This window comes from Empidonax traillii, unplaced genomic scaffold (assembly GCF_003031625.1).
Source record: "Empidonax traillii isolate 1590-97213 ecotype Southwest subspecies unplaced genomic scaffold, ASM303162v1 scaffold248:size1534464, whole genome shotgun sequence".
Lineage (NCBI taxonomy): Eukaryota > Metazoa > Chordata > Aves > Passeriformes > Tyrannidae > Empidonax > Empidonax traillii.
Window position 1 is genome coordinate 504,168 of NW_020955441.1, and position 23,309 is coordinate 527,476.

The 23,309-nt window shown below is 39.9% G+C and overlaps 1 protein-coding gene across 1 annotated transcript; it reads right to left on the minus strand.

Annotated features, from left to right (window-relative positions):
- Positions 1 to 13,717: 13,717 nt before the first annotated feature.
- Positions 13,718 to 22,242, minus strand: DTWD1 (DTW domain containing 1). The gene is given in 8 exon segments (XM_027888984.1): positions 13,718 to 14,014; positions 14,016 to 14,061; positions 14,314 to 14,539; positions 18,310 to 18,583; positions 18,974 to 19,117; positions 20,103 to 20,363; positions 20,718 to 20,772; positions 22,078 to 22,242. Coding segments are annotated over 7 exon segments (1,035 nt in total). The 5' UTR covers positions 20,736 to 20,772; positions 22,078 to 22,242; the 3' UTR covers positions 13,718 to 13,948.
- Positions 22,243 to 23,309: the final 1,067 nt, after the last annotated feature.

Genomic DNA, 23,309 nt, shown 5'->3' on the forward strand with positions numbered 1-23,309 from the left:
GGCAACTATTTCCACACAATTCTCTCCCAACAGTGGCTTCAAAGGAGCTGTTCTGGCTCTGTTTCTTACAAATTGTCATCCTCAAATGTTCTAGCAATGTATTTTTGGAAAAGACTTAAATTAGGTTAAAATTTCCAATAACTATTATATTTCTAATTCATTGTATGAAAAGGAAAACAACATAAGTAAACAGTCCTTTCTTGCTCAATGGTCTGTTTATGCTACGAGTATGAAACACAATGTAATATTTTATTTTGGATTTAAATAATTTAATTTTGCAGGTCTTAGTATTGCAAAATGAATTGAAATCTCTGACCTTCCTCAGCTTGTAGCTGCATTTCACAGTCCAGCCGGTTTGGCAGCAGCAGCAGCTCTTCCGTGAACTGCCGAGTGCGGGATGGAATATCCACACCTTGATGTTCACCGCCCTGCCGAGGTTCTCAAAGTGGTGGCACATCTGGCCACTGTTTTGGGGCGTAGCTTTCAGTGCTGCTTTAGTGGCTTGTGAAAAATTGCTGGGTACTCTTCACTGTAGTCTGTCATATGAAATTTAGGATGCAGTTCACCAGAGGCCCTTTTTTGTTTTCCTAAAAAACCAGTTGAATCCTAGGAGGAGTGGGGGGCTAATTGTCCTTCACAAGGGGAAGAAAATAGTCTTATACAACTTAGCTTAACAAATTTGGCAGGACTGGAACACAAGAAGGAGGTTACTGACTTCGGCTTTTGTGTTGATTAGGAGAGATGCTGATGTTGATCTCAAGGATTATTTTTTTTTTGATTTGTTAAACAGTGCTTGTTTAACTGAGAATCTGACTTAGATTCCATAGGGCTTTACTCCTAAGAGACACATGGGAATAACTATTGGCTAGAGGAAGAGATCTTTTAGGTCCCTAAAGTGAAGTTATACAGCTATTGAAGCTTTGTGTTCTGAATAATTACTGTCCTATTTGCTATTATAAAGCAATCATATCAAACTGCTTTTGTTTCCCCATAAGTAACAAGGCTGAAATAGAAGGAGTCACAGAGTATGACAGGAGCTGGAGCATTTCCATTTCTGAGAATTCCTTCAAAAAAAGTTCTTAAGATTTTTTTTCTTGTATCTGAAATGGGTGGATCTTTTTTTCAGCTAAATTAATGACCAAGAAGACCAGTATCTCTGGTAATGTTATTCTGTATCTGTATCCTATCTTAATATTAAAAATATTTTTAGTTCTGCAGTCACTGCAGCACCGGAGCAGCCGTTCTTGCTCCCAGGTTGGCTGATCTTGGCACCATTTCTTCCTTGGGCACCACTAGCTGGCTTGTTTGGCATGCTGACAGAATCCATGGCTAGTGTGAGAAATTTTTGCACTGGATCCAAGCTACACCACTGGATTAGTATGCACTCCTCAATTATGGTAATAGTCTCAAGACAGCAATTCTTGAACTGTTTCATTGCAGATAAATGCAAGTTTTTTGCACGCATATCCAGCTCTGGCTGAAGGGCAGCCACAGCTAACCTTGCATGTTAGCTGAAAAAATTGGCATAAATGATGAGGAATCAACAAAGCACTCTGCAGAGTGTTTATCTAGCCCTATAGAAATTCCTTTACAAGTCTGCAAGACCCTGTAGCATCCCACAAACCACACTACAGAGATCCAAAACTTCGTAGCCAGCAGCAGTGCTGTAAAATAAGCTGTGGATGTTTACCTAGTCAGATGTATATGTAATCCTAGCCATTGCTATAACTGTGGACTGGTGTTGGAAAGAAATAGGAGAGTGAGGGTTTTGTCCTGCAAAATAACAAATGATTTCAGCTCCTATTATGCCTTGTATAATCTTTCAGCAAAAATTCTAAAGGCGTATTTGCTTGCATGACCAAACCCAGTAACGATCATAGGTAACAATCTTCTGCTAACTGAGTGATTGAATGAACTTTTATTTGCTTTTGTTTCACTTAGTAAATATTTTTGGAGTTATATCATCTCTTGAAATATGAATTTAATTTTTCCTTCCCTTGTGTGGTGCATAGGAGATTGCAGGGACTGACAGCTGTAGGTGGAGCAGATATGCCTGTTACTCAAATGCCAGACAGTTACTCTAACCCTGTGTGCAGAAGGTTTTCTTCTTGGCAACAGTCTTGACAATTGTGGGTGTCTTGACTGGTTCCTCTGGATGGAGCTGTCCTGCCATGCAGTGTGTGTGTGGTAAGGAAATGCCACTAGTTTTCCCCCTTTTCTGTGTGGAAAAAAAGACTAAGGCATCTACTTCGGAAACTTTTACAAATAAGATGTTACAGAATATTGGATGACTGGACTGGCTGCCTGACAGAATTTCGCTCATAATGGTAGTAAATATGAAAAGTTATGACAACTGGATAGATGTCTGGTGGGTTTTCTAGATTAGAATTTGGCAAAGAAACTCCTAAAATGCCAAGGAGAGTAAAGAAATCAAAATATGTCTGGGTTGCAGGATGTGTAACACTGCAGAGATACCCAGCCAGCTCCAGGATTGCAAGCAATACACATGTGCTAGGAGAGCCTTTCCTCACTTTCCCCCTGGTTTTTAGTAGCTTCATTGCCTGTAGCTCAAGCACTTCACTGAACAGTGTGAATGTGCTACAGTTCAGCTCTGGCTGGTCACAGCCTGCGTGTTGACTGGCACTTAGAGTTGGCCTGGAGAACAAACTGCTGTCCCTGGGATGGCTGACTCCTTCCCATCACTGGGGATCTTACACCACAAGAGAACTTGCTCAGTTTGGCCTGAGCTCTGGCCCTTCTGCATGTAAACAGTTCCTAGTACACTAAATCTGGCAATTGAACTTAAAAAACAACTCAGAAAGGCAACAACAGCAATGTGATTTACTCGTGAAACCAACCATGTAAGTTAATATTTTATAAAACACTGGATGGCCTTCACTGAAAGATCTCACCCAGCAACTGGCTCTGAGGAAATGAGAAATGTGCTGTTTCATAACATGCAGGATGGGAGACGTTATTTAAACAAAGAATATCTTTGTTTCACTGAGGAAAATGTTAAGGTAGTTTAGGGAGAAGAAGAGAAATTGTTTAAAAATGGCTGAAGAACAAGGTTTTCTCCAAAGCGTATCTGAAAATCTGTTTGAAATGTGATTTTTATGCCAAGTGGGATCCTGAAGCTTTCATAAAAAAAAAAAAAGGCAATCCAATACTGAACTGTTGAACCATTTCTGTATTGGCTTCACAGCTTGTTAAAGTAAACTTTAATGAGCTGAAGAATAATGCAGTCTGACTTCCCAAACAAACTACATGGGAACTTACAGCAAATGAACTATTTATTTTGGGATTCTTTTAATGGACTTGGAACTGGTGTCTTGACCAATATGCTCATTTAATATATTCACATTTAGGCCACAATCAGATCTTTGCCAAATGTCTCTTTTGGGTGGATATGGCACAGCATCTCCAGCAGGAAGGAAACCTGTGGAAATTGCTGGAACTTGCACTGAAACTGGATTAGACCAAGCTATTGAAATGATAAAGCAGTCTCCATTATTACCCTGGGTGAGAGTTCAGATATGTTCAAATTACTCAACAGTAGACTTTCCAAGATACCTTAGGTCTTGTGTAACACTGTGCATATTCCACTGTTCACTGTCACTTTAATCACGTCAAAAATCTTGTTTCCACTTCCTTCCAATGTGTCCCATTCACACTTGTAATCTGAATACTAAAACTGTTCCCTATGTCTTCTCTCCTTGTATGCCAGCTGTACCTCAGCTGATTTTAGCAGTCATTCCATCCTGGGTTTTGCCCACAAATGCAGACCTTTACAATCATTACCCAGCTTCATGCCTAACCTGTTCCTGTGTATATCCCTGTTTCCTTGGACACTGCAGTGTCCTGAGCTTTCCAACAGGGGACCATTTTTCTTTACCTTGAAACCTGTTCTGAAAGCCTAAACCTGCTGGGTCATTTACTTGTAGCCTACCTGAGTGCACACAGTTAAAGCATCGCCCAGCTCTACTTTGACAGCCCTTCTCTTCTGGTTTTGGTGCTTTTTGTCCCTGATTTTAAGTGTTTCAGGGAACAAATTTTGCTTTTTTTGTCTGTTGAAGACTTGTGCTAAGTATTAACTGTTTTTGTACTGATGTGCAAACATGCAAGAGGTTTGAAATTTTGCATTATAGACAACACTGCCACATAAACTAAAAAGGGGGTTATAATATTGTTTAGTGAGCAAAATATAAGGCTGTACTTCTTTTCTACATTTGCAGTGAAACTTTTTGTTCAGATATATTAAAAAAGCACAATATTTTTGGGATTTGGTGCCCACTTGTCACCAGTAAACCCATTTAATAGCATGTCCAGGCTATATGTGATATTGTTGAAGGCTGAACACCTCCTGATGTAGTGAATTACAACCATAAATAATGTGATGGTTCAAATGAAAAATGTTGATTAAGTAGAAGTATCACAGCTTATGTCTTGGCAGTACTATAGTGTTCATTCTTTTGCAGTGATACAGCACAGGGCAAAAGGGTTCAACAAGGCCCTAAGACTGCAATAATCCTAATTTCATCAGGTTTACACCATTTGTCATATCCTGGAGTTCTGAGGTTTTACTCTCGGTGTATATTCCATCTCCAGTGTACGTCAGACCTGCTCTTTATGATTAGACCTTCGTGAGCAATGACTAACTTGATCTCTGTGAACTCTGCTGAGAATTTTCCTCATCTTAAAAAAGTAATGAAGGTCTCTGGTGTGGAGCTGGGAATAGTGGAAATGCAAGAAATTGGGCACAGACCTTAAAAGTCTTTGGGCTTTTTACCCTTTGAATAGTACTGGTTTATAGCAAAGAAATATGAGATGAAGTCACTGAATTTACTTCACTGGACCTCCCTCATCATGTTAATTCTCATTAAAAATAGAAAAATCTTGCTTTTCCTAAAAATGGGTAACCCAGCACTGCCAAGATTTGTGCAGGGTAATCAGTTATTCAGTCTGAGATTTCTCTAAGAATGGCAAGCTTTGGCCAACATTCACTTTCAATTTGCAGCAATAACAAAAATGTTTGTGTCATGATATTTCAGGACAGTTTAATTTCTGTAGGATACAGGGAAAATATGAAAGGAAATCGGGAAGCATCCAGTTTCCACACATCCCAACTACAGGACAGCAGAGCCACCGAGTTGAAACGTGCCAGCTGATCATTCCTCTTTCATTATAAGAACTTTCAAATGCCTGTGAAAGGATGTGAACAAAAGACTCTGGTTCCAAATACGTAGCAGAAAATCCTGAAATAAAACAGTCTTTATGCCCTGGCTTGCTTGAAGCTGTTGAGCCCTTGCTGAGTGCCAGCTGAGACGTTCTGCACCTCTGCTGAAGCTCGAGGTGAGGCCCAGGTCTCCTCTCCCCCGAGTTGTGGGCACTGGGAGTGCTGGATATCCCCACAGTTGTAACCAGGCCGACTCCTCCAGCTGACCCAAGAGTACAGTTGGCTTCTTTCAGAGGCAGCTGCGTGCAGCCCTCGGCCAAATGGATGGGTCATCACCATGAGGGGCCTCTGAGAGGAGAGGGAGATGGAAAAACAGGAAGAGAACAGCCCAAGTGCCTCCCCCAGCAGAGCAGGCTCTGTGGGGAGCAACGTTAAGTGCAGCTCGCTTTGTACAGTCACATGAAAAAAATCCAACGGAAAACACTCGAAGGCCTAGAAATTTGTTCTGAGTCAATATGTTGATATACTCTTCTCCTGAAGATAATGTCTTTAATCTTTAAAAGGGTCAGAGGCTTTATTTGTAATAAAATAGTGAATTCCAAGTAGAATACTGCATTGTTAAAAATACAAACACACAAAAATTGATGTTTAGGGTGTTAATGATTTGTGAGTTTAATTTTCCCTGACTTAATTGTCTCTTTTGAATTTTTTTTTTCTGTATAAATCCTAAATTTGTTAAGATGGCAAAACTTTCCAAATATATTCCACACAGCACAAGTAAGGAAGGCTATAACAGCTGTGATAATTTCTCTGGAGATGCATGTGAGCTGTAGCATCAGGAATAAAAGTGGAGATGGCTCTATACTCCCTCTACACCTTTTATTCCTTCTGAGACTGCCAGCTATTAAACCAGAGACTGTGTAGGTCACTGACAGATGGGGAGCTGGGAATTTCAACAGCACCTTTGCAGATCTTTATATCACCTTGCACTGACCATATTTCCTTCACACAAGAATTCTTCACTGCTTTATCTGGTTTAGAGCTGCTTTGCATCACTGGGCCCAGCCTTAATGGATGGGAGGAAAGCTAGATGATTTCGTTCCAAGCAGCTATGCAGGTGACAGCTCATAAAGGAAGGTTTACAAGCTAAGTTTAGTACCATGTATTCTTGAATTTACTGCCTCTAGAAGACTCAATAGCAAATGTTTTCAGCTGACAATCTTAAAATGTTTCTGACTCACTGTTCATTCTATAAACACAGATTGGAAGGACAAGATTATGTAGTTATGTTTCATAAACATCTGAAGTAGGTGTAGCTTCATTGCTGTCAATGAGGATAATCTGCTTGCATTGATGTATGTGATGTTGTAGGTTTGTTGACATTTGTGTGCATTTTAGGAGCTTAGAAGCAGCAGGGAAATCAGACATTTCTGTGTTACATTGCTTTTTATTCCCTTCTACGCTCAAAGTAGACCTATGGTTGTCTTAGACCTGGAGGCTGCTCTGCATGTAACAGGACACTAAATTCCTTTGGCTCCTGCACCTCAGCTCAGGGCTCTTGCAGAAGGTAATAAAATGGTACAGCCAGAACATCCTCCTCTGGTTGCTAGGCAGAGCCAGCCCTGTGGCTAGAAAGGTTAGGAGAGATGGAAGCTGTAATGTGCTGATTTTAATATGGACTCCAGGAGACTGAACAGATACGCAGACTAATAAATTTGACTTTACTGGGCAAACTGTGGACAACTGAAAAAAAAAAAAAAAACCAAAAATATAAATTGGTGGGCATGTGGGTAAGTATGTTTGACAGAGGGATCACTGCTGCTTGTGCAGATGTCACGCTTCACAAACCCAATAAGAGTTCCTTGAAGGATTGAATGAGCATGAGGATAAGGGAGATGGACTTGACACTGCTGGTGCCAAAGCTCTACATTAAACACCACGTTTTTATCAGTAGAGTTACTCTAGAAATATGCCATTCCTAACCACTGTGGCTAGAGGCTTTAGGAATTACAACCAATTTTTTGAGCTGTGTTCTGCCATCTTAACCGAAGCTATGGCATCCCTTGAGCTACTCCAGTGTGAGTTCCTGGACCTGCAGTGGGTTGTGTGTCAATGCAGTGAGGAGCTGAGGAGCCCAGCAGAGCAGAGAGTGCAGATCTGGCCTGTCAGGGAGCAGAGTTGAAACACACCATGTGGTACAGCATGATGGACGTCATCCTCGGATCCCATATGTGCTCCATTTAGCAACCTCCCCGTGGCCTTGCGTAAGGCACCCTCTTAAATCTTAGCAGCATTTATTTTTGTGATATCTTGCATGGAGAACACATGAAATTTTTTTAATAGTTTTCATTAGCACTTAGAACTGCCAAGATTGGATTCTAGGTTTGAACACCAACAGATGGACCTAATTTTTTCATTCAGATGAAACAACAAGCTGTCATCATTTATTGTATGCTTGATTAATGTGCTTTGGTGTTGTCTTGATAACTTGAAGCAGTGGCTTTTCCTTTCATAATAACACATTTTGTAATATATTTCCTTTTTGTCTCAGATACAGACTTGGCTCTGGTCAGCGGTACAAATGACACAGTAAACTCAGCAGCACAGGAAGATCCCAATTCTGTTATCACTTGCATGCCAATACTGGAACTCTGGAAAGCAAAATAAGGTACTAAAAACCAGTGAGAGAGTTTAGTAGAGTGCTAGGTATGATATATTAATTTCTTACAAGAAGAGTGCCAGCACACAGAGATATAAACAGGAAATGTCTTTTCTAAATTGATGAATATACATAGGCACAAGTTTCACTGAAAATGACCACTGTCTAAACAGGGAAGGCAGAACTTTACAGAGGCCTTGAAAAACAAATCCTGCCCATTTCCATCCGGCCATCCCTATGCTGGAACAGCTGAAGCATTGGCTGCTTGAATCTACTGTGTTAGTTTTCATGGGCTTCAGAGAAGTAAAGATTTTTTTGTTTGTTACTCCATTGTTTTTTTAATGAATTCTCCTTTTAAGATGAGCAAAATCAGCCAGGCTATGCCTACCTTAGAGAGCCTTCTGCATTCAGGAGTTGGGCAATATGGCCTTGTTGGCAAATTCCCTGGCTGCCTCAGGCAGCGATTTTAAACCAGCTCCCCAGATCAAGTGAGGAACAGTCGAGGAGAAGAGGAAGCTTTTGGCAATGTGAAGGTTTCTATGTTATATTTTTTGTCAATAACCAGTCAAAATAGAATAGAATGCAAGCATTTTTGTGCTCTTACCCGATGTAGGGATTGCAGATCAAAGCCAGGATTCTAAACACACTCGGACACGTGTGAGGTTAAAAGAGGAAGTAACGTGATCCAAGAGCTTCGAGTAGATGGAGGTGCTTTACATGATGTTTCTGACAGTTGAAGCTGTATCAAGTTGCTTCCTTGTCTGCTGGAAATACAAAAAAAAATAAAAATCAAGAGACTGTAGCATTGATTGGGCCCAAAGGAAGCCTGTGAGCAGAGAAAGCTGTATAGAACGTTTCAGCTGCACAGACTAACTGCTGGAAAATGCAGGTCAGTTGGAATTCATGCTGCATTTGGCAAACAATTTAATCATAAAACTGAAACCTCAAAAACAATTTTTGAAAGAAATAAAATGTTATTATGTTCTTGAAATAAATTTTTTTTTTTTTTTTAGTATTTGGTATTAGGAGGAACATTTGTAAAAGAAAAAAAACATTCTTTTACTGGAACCCGAAGTATTGGCCTTCTGCAGAAAAGATACTAAGGATAATTTTTTAGACCTATAAAGAGTTTGATTCTCTTTAATTCACTAGCATCCATCTCCAAAGCAAATAACTTCAGAAATTGTGCTAAAGCAGACCTTGGGCTGTGAGAGCGGCATTCAAGTATGGTTAAAAAAACCCACCTCACTGATTATATGAAACACTTCAAAACTGAGTGCTTCCTAGGAATGTTTTTTATAATTCAATTCTTAATTGAGTAGGAGAAAGGTTTTCCATATGGAAACTCATTAGGAGAAAAGGCTGAAGGGTCCTCAACTATCCTTAAATCCAGGACATTACAGATACAGACATTAACATAGCCAGAGATTATATTCAATCCTTGTTGATACCATGTCTGTTGAAGATCACAATGAGATGTCATTTTGCAAAAAGTGGAGAGTCCACGTTATTACCTCATAGAACTTGTTTTACTGAAGTTATGGGTTATACCAGATCATGTGTGCAAACACGTTCTCCAGAGTAAAGGCCAGATCTTATCCCATTTTGGAAGGAGAGAAGATATATTATGAAATTTACAGGTACATTAATAAATTTACATGCTGTTGTTTGTAATAAAATTATATAAAAATAGAATAAATACTATATAAACTACTTGCATTTCCCCTGTACAGGTGTAGTTCAGCAGTCTCTAGAGTTTAGCTTGCAGTTTTACTCTTTTAAGTACTTTGGTATGTCCTGTTCCGCCTAGTTGGGTGTGCTTAATTTTATTTATCTATCTATTTATTTATTTATTTATTACAAATCTAATACTTCAGCACTGCTTGGAGCTGCAAAGAAAATGTGATAGGTTAAGTGAGAAGTGTAGGGAACTTCACTAGACTCAGCAGTAGCAATATTTGGAATGGTAATAAAATATAAAATATTATTTGTTTTTCCCAGGGTATTGTTTGGAGGGATAATGCAGCACTTGTGCTGGATAGTATATCCACACTTGTATGAATTCCTAGTTAAACTACTCATCTATGTACCTTAGCAGGCTCAGCTATGTGTCTCTCTAATTAAATTATACATTTGCTCTATAAATGTAACAGTTTAATCTTTAATACTGTAAACTCTGATACCACATTTTGATTTTCTTTATGTTCCCTAAGACAGAAACAGCAACCGAGAAAATATCTGGCTTGTGCCCTAATGCATTTATTGCTAGGAGAGAGGTATATATTTATTGACACTAACACATGTACACTTACTTCTGTATGTGTACACATATGTACTTACTGCCTCGCCTGAACATTGAGCCCTTTTGTTGAAACATTTTATCATCAGAACCTTTAAAGTAATAATTCTTTAGGTTTTGTGCTGAGTTCAACTGGCTGATGGGCCAAGCTTCCTATGTAGAGATTTGTTATTCAGGGGCAGGAACGACCTTCCTAGGGAAGGGAAGCCCCGTGCACAGGATGGTGGGTGGAGTGGGACTCAGGCTGGGGGTGCTGGTGTGGAGCATTCCCTGCTGTGGTGTGTTTCTAAACATCCTATTGCAACACCAGTGGTCTGAAAAGTCAACAGTAAAATCCTGTGGGAACCGCACCAGTATTGCTAAAGTTAGACAAAAATTTCCACTTTCCATGAGGTGAAAACACAAAGTCTGCTGTCTGCTTTGCATTAGAGGAGTAGTTCCCACCTCTTGCTGTGGAACTCGAGAATGATGTGAATTTATTTCTGGCAGATAGTGGTAAAGAAATCACACCAGTATGAGTGGTTTTAATTTAATGTGATACCCTACTTTCAAAATTGTGCAGCATCTCATTTCTCTTTGGGATCCATAAAATGGCAGCGATGTGTTATCCTTCCCAACCAGTGAACAGGAAGAACGTGGTACATTTTTCATATAAACACTTCCTTTGAGTGTCAGTATTACTGAGTGTCACCAGTCACAATTCACAGTCTTATTAATGACAGCATTGGAGTTTTACTAAAATGGTGTCCCTGAAGACAAGGGGTAACAGTTGAGGATTTACACTGAGTTCTTTCGTACCTTAATAGGTGACCTCATATTCTGGTATCAGTAGATCAGGGGTTTAACTGCCACATGATATTTTAATCTTAGTGGAAAAGCTTTCCTGTTTTAACTGTGCTGCAATCACTGTTAATTTTGTGTGCCAGAATACTCTGAGACACAACTTAATGGTACCTGGGAGTGTATTAATTATAGTAAATGATGGGAAACTAATGGAAATCTACCCCCATCCTTCTTTTGGCCCTTTCAAAGGTAGGGATACTTAGCATTTTCCTATCATACTACATTTTATACAAGTGAGCTAGAACCATCATTTCTGTAGACTGATTTTTAAAGCAGTCAAGCAAAATACTGAAGCTCAGAGCAAGAGAAAAGCAAGAACAGATCGCTGTATTACTCTGTAACTGGGCCTGAAGAGCACTGTGGAAAACCGGATGGACTCCAACTGAAAAATAATTGCAGGAAGCAGCAGAAAAGGATTTAAATAAGGTAAGATTACGAATACTTTGGAAGGTTCTGCTGTAGATTCCAAGTTGGCATCTCTTTTCAATCTCAATGTATCTTTACCCCATGCACTGACATGACCCTTTATTCAACCTCAGCTTGGATGACATTTGTGCTACCTTCCAGGAAAGGAATTGTTTTTTGCAGCTCCCTCTCTTATTCATTTCGAGAGAAGGATTAAATACTCCCTCTGACCAAGCATGCAGGCATGCTAAAGCGAAGCCACTTCATGCTGCTGGCCAAAGAAAGAACAAAAATACCCACAATAAGCAAAAGCAGATGGCTGCAGTGGCAGGAAATGAATGAGCCAGACTGCAGGTAAAATGGTTCTCTGAACACATTGCCGAGGTTGCAGTGACAGGTTCTTTGTTATCTGGGGCCTCCCCACAGGAGGCCAGATGTCTTCTGTTGTGAAAGGAGATAGAGATGCTCTTCCTTTTCCTCCCCCTTTAACTTATGGCTGTTTAAGTTACTGCTAATGGAAGCAGAAGCCTGTTTTCCCCTCTTGGTCTCTGATGTTTTTGGAAACAGAAGAGATAGTTAGTGAAGGGGTGTTCTGATATGAAAGGAAAGGCCCAGAACTGGCCTTTACCTCCCCATGACCCTCAGTTTAAAGAACAGGGAGGTCAGTGCTGCTAATTGCACTTGAAAGGATTAACCACTTGATCGCTTTCATTTAGCAGAACAAAATTTGGCTTTAGGCTCAAAGCTGGAGAAACGTAGCAGTGGCACTGAGATGCTTTCAGGGGGAGATGGGGGACTCAGTTTGGCTTCTTATACCAACGGTGGAATTAAATAGAGCATCTAAATGTTTTTATATATGAGAGAGAAGGGGGAACCACATCTGCTGCTCAGACAGGACAGATTTGCAGCAGAAGTGACAATAACCTCCCTCCTGCCCCCATAAAAGGTTATCAGAGGAATACCAACAGACCTTAACAAATTACAGATATTAGGTGTGTATCTGTCCCTTGGTATAACAAATGACTTTTGCTTCACATTAAGGTTGCACTGGAAGAAAAAGAATCTGAACCCAATTCTTGGGCACAGTGTTCCACATTCAAAATATTTCCTGTACATTAATTTTACCTGATAATTAATTTTCTTTTGGAATAGTTTCTTGATTCCCATTATTCAAATGAAGTGAAGTACACAAAACTTAAATTTGGAAACAATTTTTAACCTTATAAAACTATTTTCCAAAAGTAACAAAGAACAGGGCTTATACAAGCTTTTATCTGACCTCTGCTTCTTAAATAAAAAACATGTTTTCAGGGAAATGTGTCTTGGAAGTAACTCCCCCTCTCTCCCCAGATTCTTCTCTCTGGTTCTTGTAAAACATTAGGTCAGTGGGTTCATTTTATTTTTGTTTGTTTAAAGTGGGTGAAAGTTTCCTTCTCAAGCTATTATACTTGTGTGATTTTTAAAAAAATATTATAACAATCTTAGTTTAAGAAACAAAAGAACAGATGGAAATGTCAAAAGACTATCAAAATTCATACCAAAGGAAACAGCATTAATCATTTCAAAAAGCCAAAATAACCTCTCAACAGCAGTGAGAACCAAATTAATAAGTGCTGTTGTTTCAATAGCACTGAGACATGACTGCTGGTCTGAGACTATTCAGAAATAATTATCCATCTTATCTTGTACCTCTAATAAAACATTTTTTTCCTACAGTAAGAATTTTTATCAACATGATTTTTTTATCAGTTTGATAAAAAATATATTCATGTAACTGCTGGTAAGGTACTAGCTCAGGTCTGTCATCTCTGCCAGCATTGGCTGTCCAGTAAAACACAGCAAAACTACATTCCCACGTGAGGGCTGTGACAGCAGTGCTACACCCACCAGCAAACTTCCATCAACAGAGACATTCTCCCATTTACATGATTACTGCAAAAGAGAAAACGTAACAGATTCACAGGCTGCCTAATTGAAGGAAGCCTTGTCAGAAATGTTGTGGTCAGAATCACCATTTCTCTGCTTCTTGTCACTGCAAATTACTTTGTGTTGAGTCCTCCACAAGGATCAGCATTTTCAGGCAGCTCCTGCAGTGCAATGAGCCCATTCTGCTGCTTCCAACACAAGCACGTGGCACCTACAAAATGTTACTACAAAATAGGCCACAGTGACATTCGTTAAGGTGGTGTTCCCCAAAATAATATTACATAATAATAATAATAATAATAATAAACACTTAACTAAATTTGTTTGAAGAAGTCTAACATTACCCAAGTTGAGAATAATCTTAATATAACAGTATGTGAATGGTACTACAGAAATCACACACTGTATGTTTAAAGAGATCACTTTTTTATTACTTGAACAATTTTCCAGATTTACTTTTGAAGGTACATAATTTGTATTCAATTAATGTGCTCTTTCATTTTGTATTGGTGCAACCCTCCCCAGTTAAATACCACGATATTCATTTCCATAAGCTTTTGATGTCAGGAAAGTGAAATCTTTATTACTGTGTAAAACACAAAGAAAACACCTGACATGAACTATTGGTAACAATAAAAAGTCAGCATGTTAATTGATTTTTACAGTTAGAGAGATCAATCATTATGGCAAGAGAGGTCAAGTCCTCCTATCCCCACCTCAGGAACTGTGCTCGTCACAGTGAGCACATCAGACCTGTAGGATGAAATCCAGCAAGATTTAGCAAAGTGTAACTGTTTTCAAAAAAATAACTCTGATCATAGTCTCATTTGAGTAGTTCTAAAACCTCAAGTGTGCAGGACGAGGTCTGCAGGTTATCTCTGGACAAACACTGTGGTCATTGTACAGTCCATTTCCAGATTTCAGTCAGACAAAAACAGTTCTGTTTGTGCAGTTGATCGTCACAAAAAAAAGGTTGTGTCATGCACCTACAGACAGACATCTTACTCTTTTCCTGCAGAACACTTGGCATTTTTAATCAATGTGTACATAAATGAAAAGAAAAAAAGCAGATTATCATATTGTCCTTTGTAGGTCTCTTTCAAAACCTCCTGGTGATAGTCCACAAGGAAATAATAAACGGCTTCTATTGTGGACAGGTACGTGTCTGGCTTCCCCTTCTGATGGCGCCAAAAACAAGTTTTCCTTGTCTTCAACTCGATCTGCAGCAACCCTGTCAAGGACAGAAGATGACATAGATTAGACAATGTGGATTGGTGGCCAGGATGCCAAACAAGACTTTAGTTTTGTTTTCTGATGTTGCTGCTGCCATGGTGGATGCAAATCAGCATGCAAACCATTTCTCTTCCTGTGCCTCATTTTTCATCTGTAAACCTGAGGCAACAATTTTATCCTTCTTTGTGGGCCCCTTTGAAATTTGATGAAAAAGTGATGCAAGTACAAGGTTACAATCTTCATATTTACAACTAATTATGAGTTATCCTTTCATTCCACAGCCTCACAGCCCTCAGTAAACTTCAGGGTCTCTTCAAGCGGCAAGAGTGAAACCCACACCTACCAAGACTCATCAAGGTTCTTGAAATTATTACTTCATCTTTTGCAAAGTTAATAACTTTCAAGTGTAAAGCAGAATCCTTCAGACTTTTACTGTTGCTGATTGAGGACTATTTGCAAGAGCCAGAAACTTTTCATTTATGCTTGTTAAGTAACTGAAATCTCACTGAGATTACTAAGGAGTAAGTATGACAGAATCTGGTAATTAACTTCATTAGAAACTAAAAGCATTCCCACTTGAGATGAAAGGAGGAACTTGGTGTCTGTATGGCACATGAAAATCTTTTATCTACCACAGTCTCTGTAATGAGAGATTTTTTCAGATGAATTTTAAATGTGTATCTTGGTTATGTTCCTTAAGATGCACAAACTATTCAAAACTAAAGCCAACTTCGTGTGTAATCACTTTGTAAACAGGATGGACAGCTGGATTATAAAGAACACCTGTCAATAATATCAGGAGCAGGTTGTAAAGTTACCTTTTTCTAAAAGTCATACCCTGATATTGTGTCACATGAGATGGTGTAGCACAAGTAATAGTACAAATAACAATATGGTCTAAGAATTGCTTGGAAGTTCTGGACGGAGAAGTTTCAGTAAGGTCCAGATTCAGGAGCACAAACTGGCTATAGCCCAGCACTTTAATCCTACACTTTCTACCTTCCAACTATGGTTAATTCTTTCCAGTGGAACTGCAAGATGGATTTGGTTGTTTGCTTTGCAGTTAGCACAGCAAAACAGGTCTCTTCTACAGTGTTTTAAAAAAAAACCTTAACACCAGAAGATTCTGTCTCTAAATTTAAATGTTGTTGTTGGCATTTTGGGAACAAAACCTCAAAATAACATAGTCTAATTATTACCTCGAATAATTCTATACATGTGAAAGTTAAAATAGTAGTAGGACACTGCAGTAAGCTTGTTTCCCTCACAAGTTTTGAATTCTCAGCCATAACCAAAGTGAAAACTTCCATCAAATTCAGAGACACTTCCACCTGAACAGCAATGAAGTAAATTCCTCCAACACAAACTCCCACATAGTTGTGGTTTGAATACAACCAAAAGTTCATTGAAGACAAGACCACGGGCACTACTGAGCTTACCACAAATGCAGGATCAGATAATTTCAATGAAAACTTTTAGTAGTTTTTTATTAAAAAAGAAAAACAGAGGGGATTAAGGGTTAGAGCTTACCGAGCATGTTTCATCTGTACTGTATGTACAGCCAAAGGCAATGTTTGATTACAAATATGGATCCTTCATACAAAAGCTTACAATAATAATGTGTAAGCTAATAAAATATTTGGCTAATACAAAGCGGATCAAATTCACAGGAAAAAAATCAGAGTAATCTGTTTCTTTAACAACCATGTTGATGTTGCCAAGAAGTTCCATCACTCCTGTGAGAATGTAATTATTAACATTAGATTCAACTGTTTCCTTTCTGATCTAGAGACCACTTTTAATGAAGTAATCAATCCTAGACATTACCAACTTTCAAATATTTCCTCTTTTTAACACAACTGATTTAGTTTTGCTTTCTAAAGATATATTACACCACTTTTACAAGAAGATATAGAAATACTTATTTTGTCCAAGTTCTCAAAGCTCTTTTTTCCCAAGATTGATGCACTCATTTGCTTTCTCTTGCAGTACAATTTGCTAGATTTACTCTCTATATAAATACAAGGTTACAAAACACAAGGTTTTTCTTTAAATTTTCTTGGCTTCATTAATGTTTCCATCCAGTATTTCTTGTAACTTAATCTTTCTGAATAAGTATGGCAATTACTTATTTGGAATTACCATCACTTACTTTTGAACTCTAATATAGCAGGAATATTTTGCTGGATGATGACTTCGTTTGCAATTGAACTGAAAAATGACAACAGTTCTCTATTTTCCATGTGTGTACAGCATAAAAACCTCATCAGTTTATGCCTAAGGGAACTCTGCCCCGTTCATCTTGGAAGTCAAAGCTGTAAACTCTAAAAGGAGTGATAATGCAATGTATGTTCTGTATGAGGGGCACTGAGGAAAGCAACGTGTGCAACTGCTACACCTGATGGGGGGTGTGAAATTCTACCTATAAAAAAATAAAACTGACTTCCATGATACTATCAAACCTTACAGCAATCCTGAAAGCTGCTCAGGGAAAGAGAGGACTGGAAAACAGCTGGAACCAAGATGATGATCTAAAAAAGAGGGAAGAATCCACCAGATCAGCACTGGCACGGGGGAAGTGGAAAGCATCCTTTGTGAGAGCTCCCAACTAACACTCATTATGACTTTTTTACTGAAATACTGCATAAGCTTCCATGGAAATCTTCAGTTCCCCTGGCTGCCTGTTACTTTTCTTGAATTCATCCTCTTAAAATAAGTTCCAAATGCTTTACAGAAACGTGCAACATGCAATTACTCTAATTGTTACAGTAATGCTTCAGTGTAGTTGATAGAGCATGTTTTGTATTAAACTAAATACTTGTAACAGGATTTTAATTGGCCAATACATTATAGTAACATGTGGGATTCTTTAATAAACTGACTAGACAGCAAGACAACATTCATCTTCCATGGAAGACAGTCTGTGAAGTTCCTTGTAGGATCCAGTGCAAAGCAGGCACCAGTAGTTATATATATTGCATATAAACTTGACAGGCTGTGTCCCAGATAAGTGCACCTTTTCCACCAATCAAAGTGTTTTCAAACTCCTATTCATCTCCAGGGAAATGGAATGCTATTGCTAAACTGTTTTGCCTTTTGTGGATTTAATTAGAAGTCTTAAATGTAAACTTCTTATAATGAACCTAAGACAAAAGACTTTTGCAGAGTTACCAGTTTCTGCATTCAGAGCTGGGAGGGTACAGAGGAGGGTACAGCAGGGTACAGCAGGAATTCCCTTTTTATCTGGAAAGTAACGAGATCATCAAAATGTAACAACTTCACTAGAAAGAGAACCCAAGCCATGATGTGCTTGTGCTGTGTCTCCTAAATGCCTTGTTCACCTTTCAGTGGCCTCTCTGCCTCCACTGTACAGAAATGCTCCCCTGGTCTCCTGAAAAAGCAGAGAACCACCTGCAAAGGAATCCTTTTTGATTTTCTTCAGAGATAACTCCAACTACTGTTCTACTGTCTAATCTGAGAGCTTCCACTCTGTGAGACAAGACTTGTTCCACTAGAGAAGGGAGAGAAATAAGTGTAAACACTTTCTTCAGTCTTATCGTTTTGCAAACCAAATTATATGACACGGAAAGTAGTGGAGTCTTTGGCTCAGGAAGTATTTACAGCCCTGAAACAGCCTGTCAAGTCTTTCATGTGCACTCAGATACAGGGGTAGACATACACTTATACCATGCTCAGGTCTGTGACAGACACGTGACCCTTCAATGTTTCCTCAGCAATAACATCTCAATATCCACTTGTGTTTTTTACCTTGAAGTCGTTCGTCAGTTATTATCTTGTTGGTCTGATTCCAGGTACTGTCAATAAATATTATTTTCTTCAGTCTAGTGCCTTCATTCCTGCTGCTTGAGATGCATTCATTTGGACTTTTTTCTTCTTCAGGTTCTATTTTTGCCTGCTTGAGAACTGGTTCTTTGGAACAGTCATCATCACTGTTGCAGACACCTTTTTTTGTGTACTTTTGGAGATGGGAAGCAATATCTTTTACTGAAACCGAATTGGGGCCAGGAAAGATAAGTGCTATCTGAATGAAAAGAAGAGAGAGATCTGAGTGTCAGCAAAATCTAATAAAACACCAGGAATTCTTCCATTAAAGAACAGAAACTTTATATCCCTGCCTAAAAACATTTAAGTCAGGACAAGATTCAAAAGTATCTCTTAAAAAATATTCTATTCTCCAATATAATGTAAAATTTAGTTAAAAAATGTTAATTCAAAGTTTAAACACTGCAGCTGCTGAATATGATGAGCACAACACTGCTGTGCTGCTTAACTAACTGCTGTTTAACTTACTGCAAGTTCAATACTTTCATATGAGAGCAAAATATTTCCTATGGTCCACAATGAATACACTTATGTAGGGTGGAGAATAGAGGAAATTCAAGCTGATTAGACAGTGCCACAGTTTTCTTACTTCATGTCTCTTTTCTTCATACTCTGGAATGCAAGGGTATTTATAAATTGTAACATCATCAGGTGCCAGCAGCTTTGCGTGCACAGCAGTGCTCTTGCCATCGTTTTCATTTGGGTGCTTGATAATGTCGATCTTCAAAGGTAACTGCAGTTAAAAAATAAAAAAGGACAATATTTATGATCATAAAGGTATAAATATTTGTACAAATCTTATGCAAAATTCAGGAGAAATCCCTATGGGTGTGTAATTAAAACATATCTGGCAACTTTGGATAATGTTTTTGTTTTAACAGGCTTGGAACTAAACTACAGACAAGTGACAAGAGGCATCTTCTACGTTCTCTCAGTTTGTAGAAATACATGAGAAGAAGCATGGTACAATCTCTAGAAATAGAATCAATAAGGTAAGTAAGATGTAGGTCTTAATTTGAGCAATATAATGGTTCTAAATATGAATACTTTATTAGGTATTCATCCAATTGCAAAAATGGCCATTTCAATGAAAATACACCTAAATTCAACAGGTCAAATTTCCAAAGTACTTCTAAAGTATTTTCACAATGCTGTCCATCTGGTACCTTCAAAATGCATCTTAGTTCCTAGCTGATTTTGCAAAGTGTCTCAGTCTTCTTTGTGGTTTCTGCAAGTATTTTAGCTGAAGGGCTATTTATTTATATTTTGAGAGTGATTATCTGAATTATACAACGATGACATTTAGGAATGGCTTTTGCTCACATTTTATGTAAAATTCACTCTTGGTTATGGACAAATCACATTTTTTGTTCACATTATGATCTGTTCTGGTCAGACTTATAGAAATGGAGGAATGAGCAAGAGCACTGTAAAGAAAGTTCCAAGAACTAAGTGAAAACACAGCTGAATGAGAAGCTGAGTGACTTCAGCTTGTATTCTCATCTAGTAGAGCGTTTATGTGAGGGCTGGAACATTTTCAGTATTTCTACACACAATTCCTCAAATAAGAACAATAATTTTACCTAACTGCAGTTTATTCACACTTAAGCTGTGTTCAAGATGAATGTCCATGAAGAGAAAGTCAGAAAAGAAATGGCTGCAGATTGTTCTCTGTCCACAGCAACTAAAAGGCACAAAAATACTATAAAAATATTAACCTTCACAGTTGGAATTTCTTTGGTAGGGACAGTTTCAACAGGAATAAAGCATGTATAACAATAAAACATCCTTGAACTCCTGCATCGGGGGCATTTTGATCTCCCACTCTTTTTTGCCTTTTCCAGCACTTCCTGGGATGCTAACTGTAATTGTTGAAGAGGGTTATCTTGAAATGATGATGGAGTCTGCAGTTCTTGGCTGTCCAAACCCTCAGCACTTCTTTTTGGTCCTTGTGCAGACGAATTCAAAGACATGGTTAGCTGAAACACACAATATGTTGTTAAATAGAAATCCAGTTACTACAAACCAATTTATTGAGAATTATTCTGTATTATGCTATTTAACAAAAAAATACTCATCAGAGAAGGTGTTTCCTACAACAGAAAGAGTAATTGAACCATCTGATTCAGTTATTATAGCACCAAGAACTCCAAAGAGATTTCAGGAGGGCATGAGACAAACAGATGGAAAGAACCTGAGATCTGCCTCCTTAATGCACATAATAGGCATGATTTTACTGAGTTATCCCACTCAATTCCTGAAGAAATATATTTTTTTTCTATTCTTAGCATCAGGGACTAAAGTTAATGAAAACACTGCTAAACAGTGTTTACCTGGATGAGCAATCCCATTAGTCTTCAGCATGACTACCAACAGTGAATTACATGCCTACAGGATAGAAATCCATAAGAGAAAAGTTAATTGTGTACAAATTTAGATCTCTATCCTGAAACTTATTGTGTGTGGGCCAACCAAACACCCTGAATGAAATCCCTCCTGGACAGAACTTTGTGAGATAGGAGAAATCTTCCAAGAGCAAAGCTTGAGGCTGAAATTAGAAGAGCTGGAACAGGGCTTTGGTGCTCCATGTACCAGACAGGAAGTGCTGCCCCAGTCTAGATTTGTTCTGCAAGTCTGTATTTATTTAGTACCATTGATGGATTTGTCCCAGGCCTTCTTCCACACAGGTGTTGTCTCCCCCTCTGCAGCTGGTGCAGAAGTTTCACCGTGTACTCTGAGCGATGCATCAGAACGGGGACCACGAGCCCACAGCCAGTGCAGACAGAATTAGTGCTCTGGGAGCTCAGGCTCAGTGTCACTCCAGGCTTTAGGAAAGCCCTTCTGACAGATCACTCAGGGTCCTCTCTGATCTTCAAAGCAGCCCCCAGCCAGCAGCCTGCACAGCCTGCAGTAGTTACAAACTGCCTGTTGCACTTTGTGCTGCATCACTGGAAATGAAAAAAAGTCATTCTCAGTATTTACTTTCGGCTAATTTAGGTTTACTTTTTCATGTCAGGGATCACACTTACGAAATGATGTCACAAAACAGTCATGTTTAACAAAAAGAAACTAACAGTAATTCCTGAGATGTGATCCAAAGTTAAGTGTTTAAATAAAATCAAGTGTAATTTAATTGAAAATAATAAAATAACTCAGCTAACTTTCCAATAAAAAATTAAAATTAATGCCAGAAAAAAATGATTGTTATTGTCTGGTAAAATTAGATACTTAAGTATGCTCTGATGCCTTGCCCTCCCCTTCTGACAAAGTCTAACTTCTGAAAGGTCAGGGACGTCCATTCAAATAAACAAAAAATCTAACATGCACACAAAATTTATGGTGCAATTTGCTTTCAAATATCTCTGAGATAAAGCAAATATACATTACATCTCAGACCAAGCCACACTATTATCAAGTTTCCTCCAGCAGCAGAGCAGGCGAGAGGCCCTGGAATTGGACATGCATTCCCAGCCTGCAAACCGATTCTTCTCAGTACATAACGTCTCACGCTCCGTGGTGCTCGACGGTGACACCCCGGAGCACTTTTGTTACTGATACTGGCACGGGATCTGCTGTGGCCTCACCGTAAGAGCTGTGCCCAAGTTCAGCTGTGTTCGTACAGTACTCTCAGCAGAAAATGACAGCAACACAGTTCATGCAACTTGTAAGACCCAAATCTCACTTCAGACATACTTTCAAGACTGTAAATAACTCCATCTACACCTGATCTCCAAACCCCGGATAGATCGCTGCTGCTGGAGGGTTCCCTCCACATTCCAACTGCAGCTCCGGGCAAATCCGGATCTCGGTCCGGACATCTCGGGGCTTGTGCGAAGCTCTGGGTGGTGTGGGGGGTGCCATGAGCTCCCCCCGCCGTGCCCCTGATGTGAGCGCAGCGGTCACAGCACCGCGGGCTGAGGGCACCGACCTCAGGCCGGGATCTCTCCCGGGAATAACAAAGCGCTCCCGCCGCTCGGGCTCCTCTGAGTGGCCCCGGTCCCGCAGGCCCCGCGGCCGCAGAGCTGCTCCTTCCCCCCTCCGGGGCCGCCCCAGCGCGGCCCCTCAGCGCTGCCTCCTCCCTCCCCACTGCGCTGCCCCGCTCCTCTCCTCATCCCCTGCCCGGCTCCAGCCCTTCCTCACCCGCCTCCCGGCTCTGCTCCTCCGCGGCCCTCGCAGGCCCCGGAACGAAAGTGCCGAGCTGAGCCTGGGCGGGAGGCGGGGAACGGAAGCAGCTCCGGGGCTGAGCGCGGGTGCTGCCTGTGCAGCGGGGTTTGTGTTTGTTCGGACTCTCCCCCGCTCTCCCGGAGTGGGATTTTTCCGACGTGTTGTGTCGCAAAAACCTGACCAGAAACCACGGCCGCAGTCACCGGGGAGCGGGGACAAAGCCGCCCTCCCCAGCTGGGTCCGTGCCGGGTGTGTGACATTGGCCCAGCGCTGCCCCCGCCGTGAGGCGGCTCCGCCTGGAAGAGCCTGGGAACGGCCGGGCTGGGACTGCGGGCTTATTGTCAGTCCCTGGGGAACTCCTGGAAAGCTGCATCAGTTGGATTTTTCTTTTACCTGTATTTCCCACACACACACCTAGTAGTATACTGACAGCATACCGAGTGCTGGAAGGATGGTGCTGCTGCGTTCCTTCCTGCTTGTGCTGCATCACTCCAATTTCCCATGTGAAATTCCTTGGCTGGTTGAGGATGCTGTCCCACAGTAGCATTTACCCGATGTTCAGTCTTTAGCAACTGCATTTTTAGGTTGAACTGACTAAACAAAAACAGTAATTTTGGTATAGAGAATATTTCTCTCAGTGAAATGAAGTCTGTGATGTATTAGCTGCAGTAGCTTTAGGGGGAAAAGTTGACATTATAGGCAGATTTTTATGTGAAACTTTGATCTCAGTTACACCCCCAAAACCTCTCTGACTTGAGTGG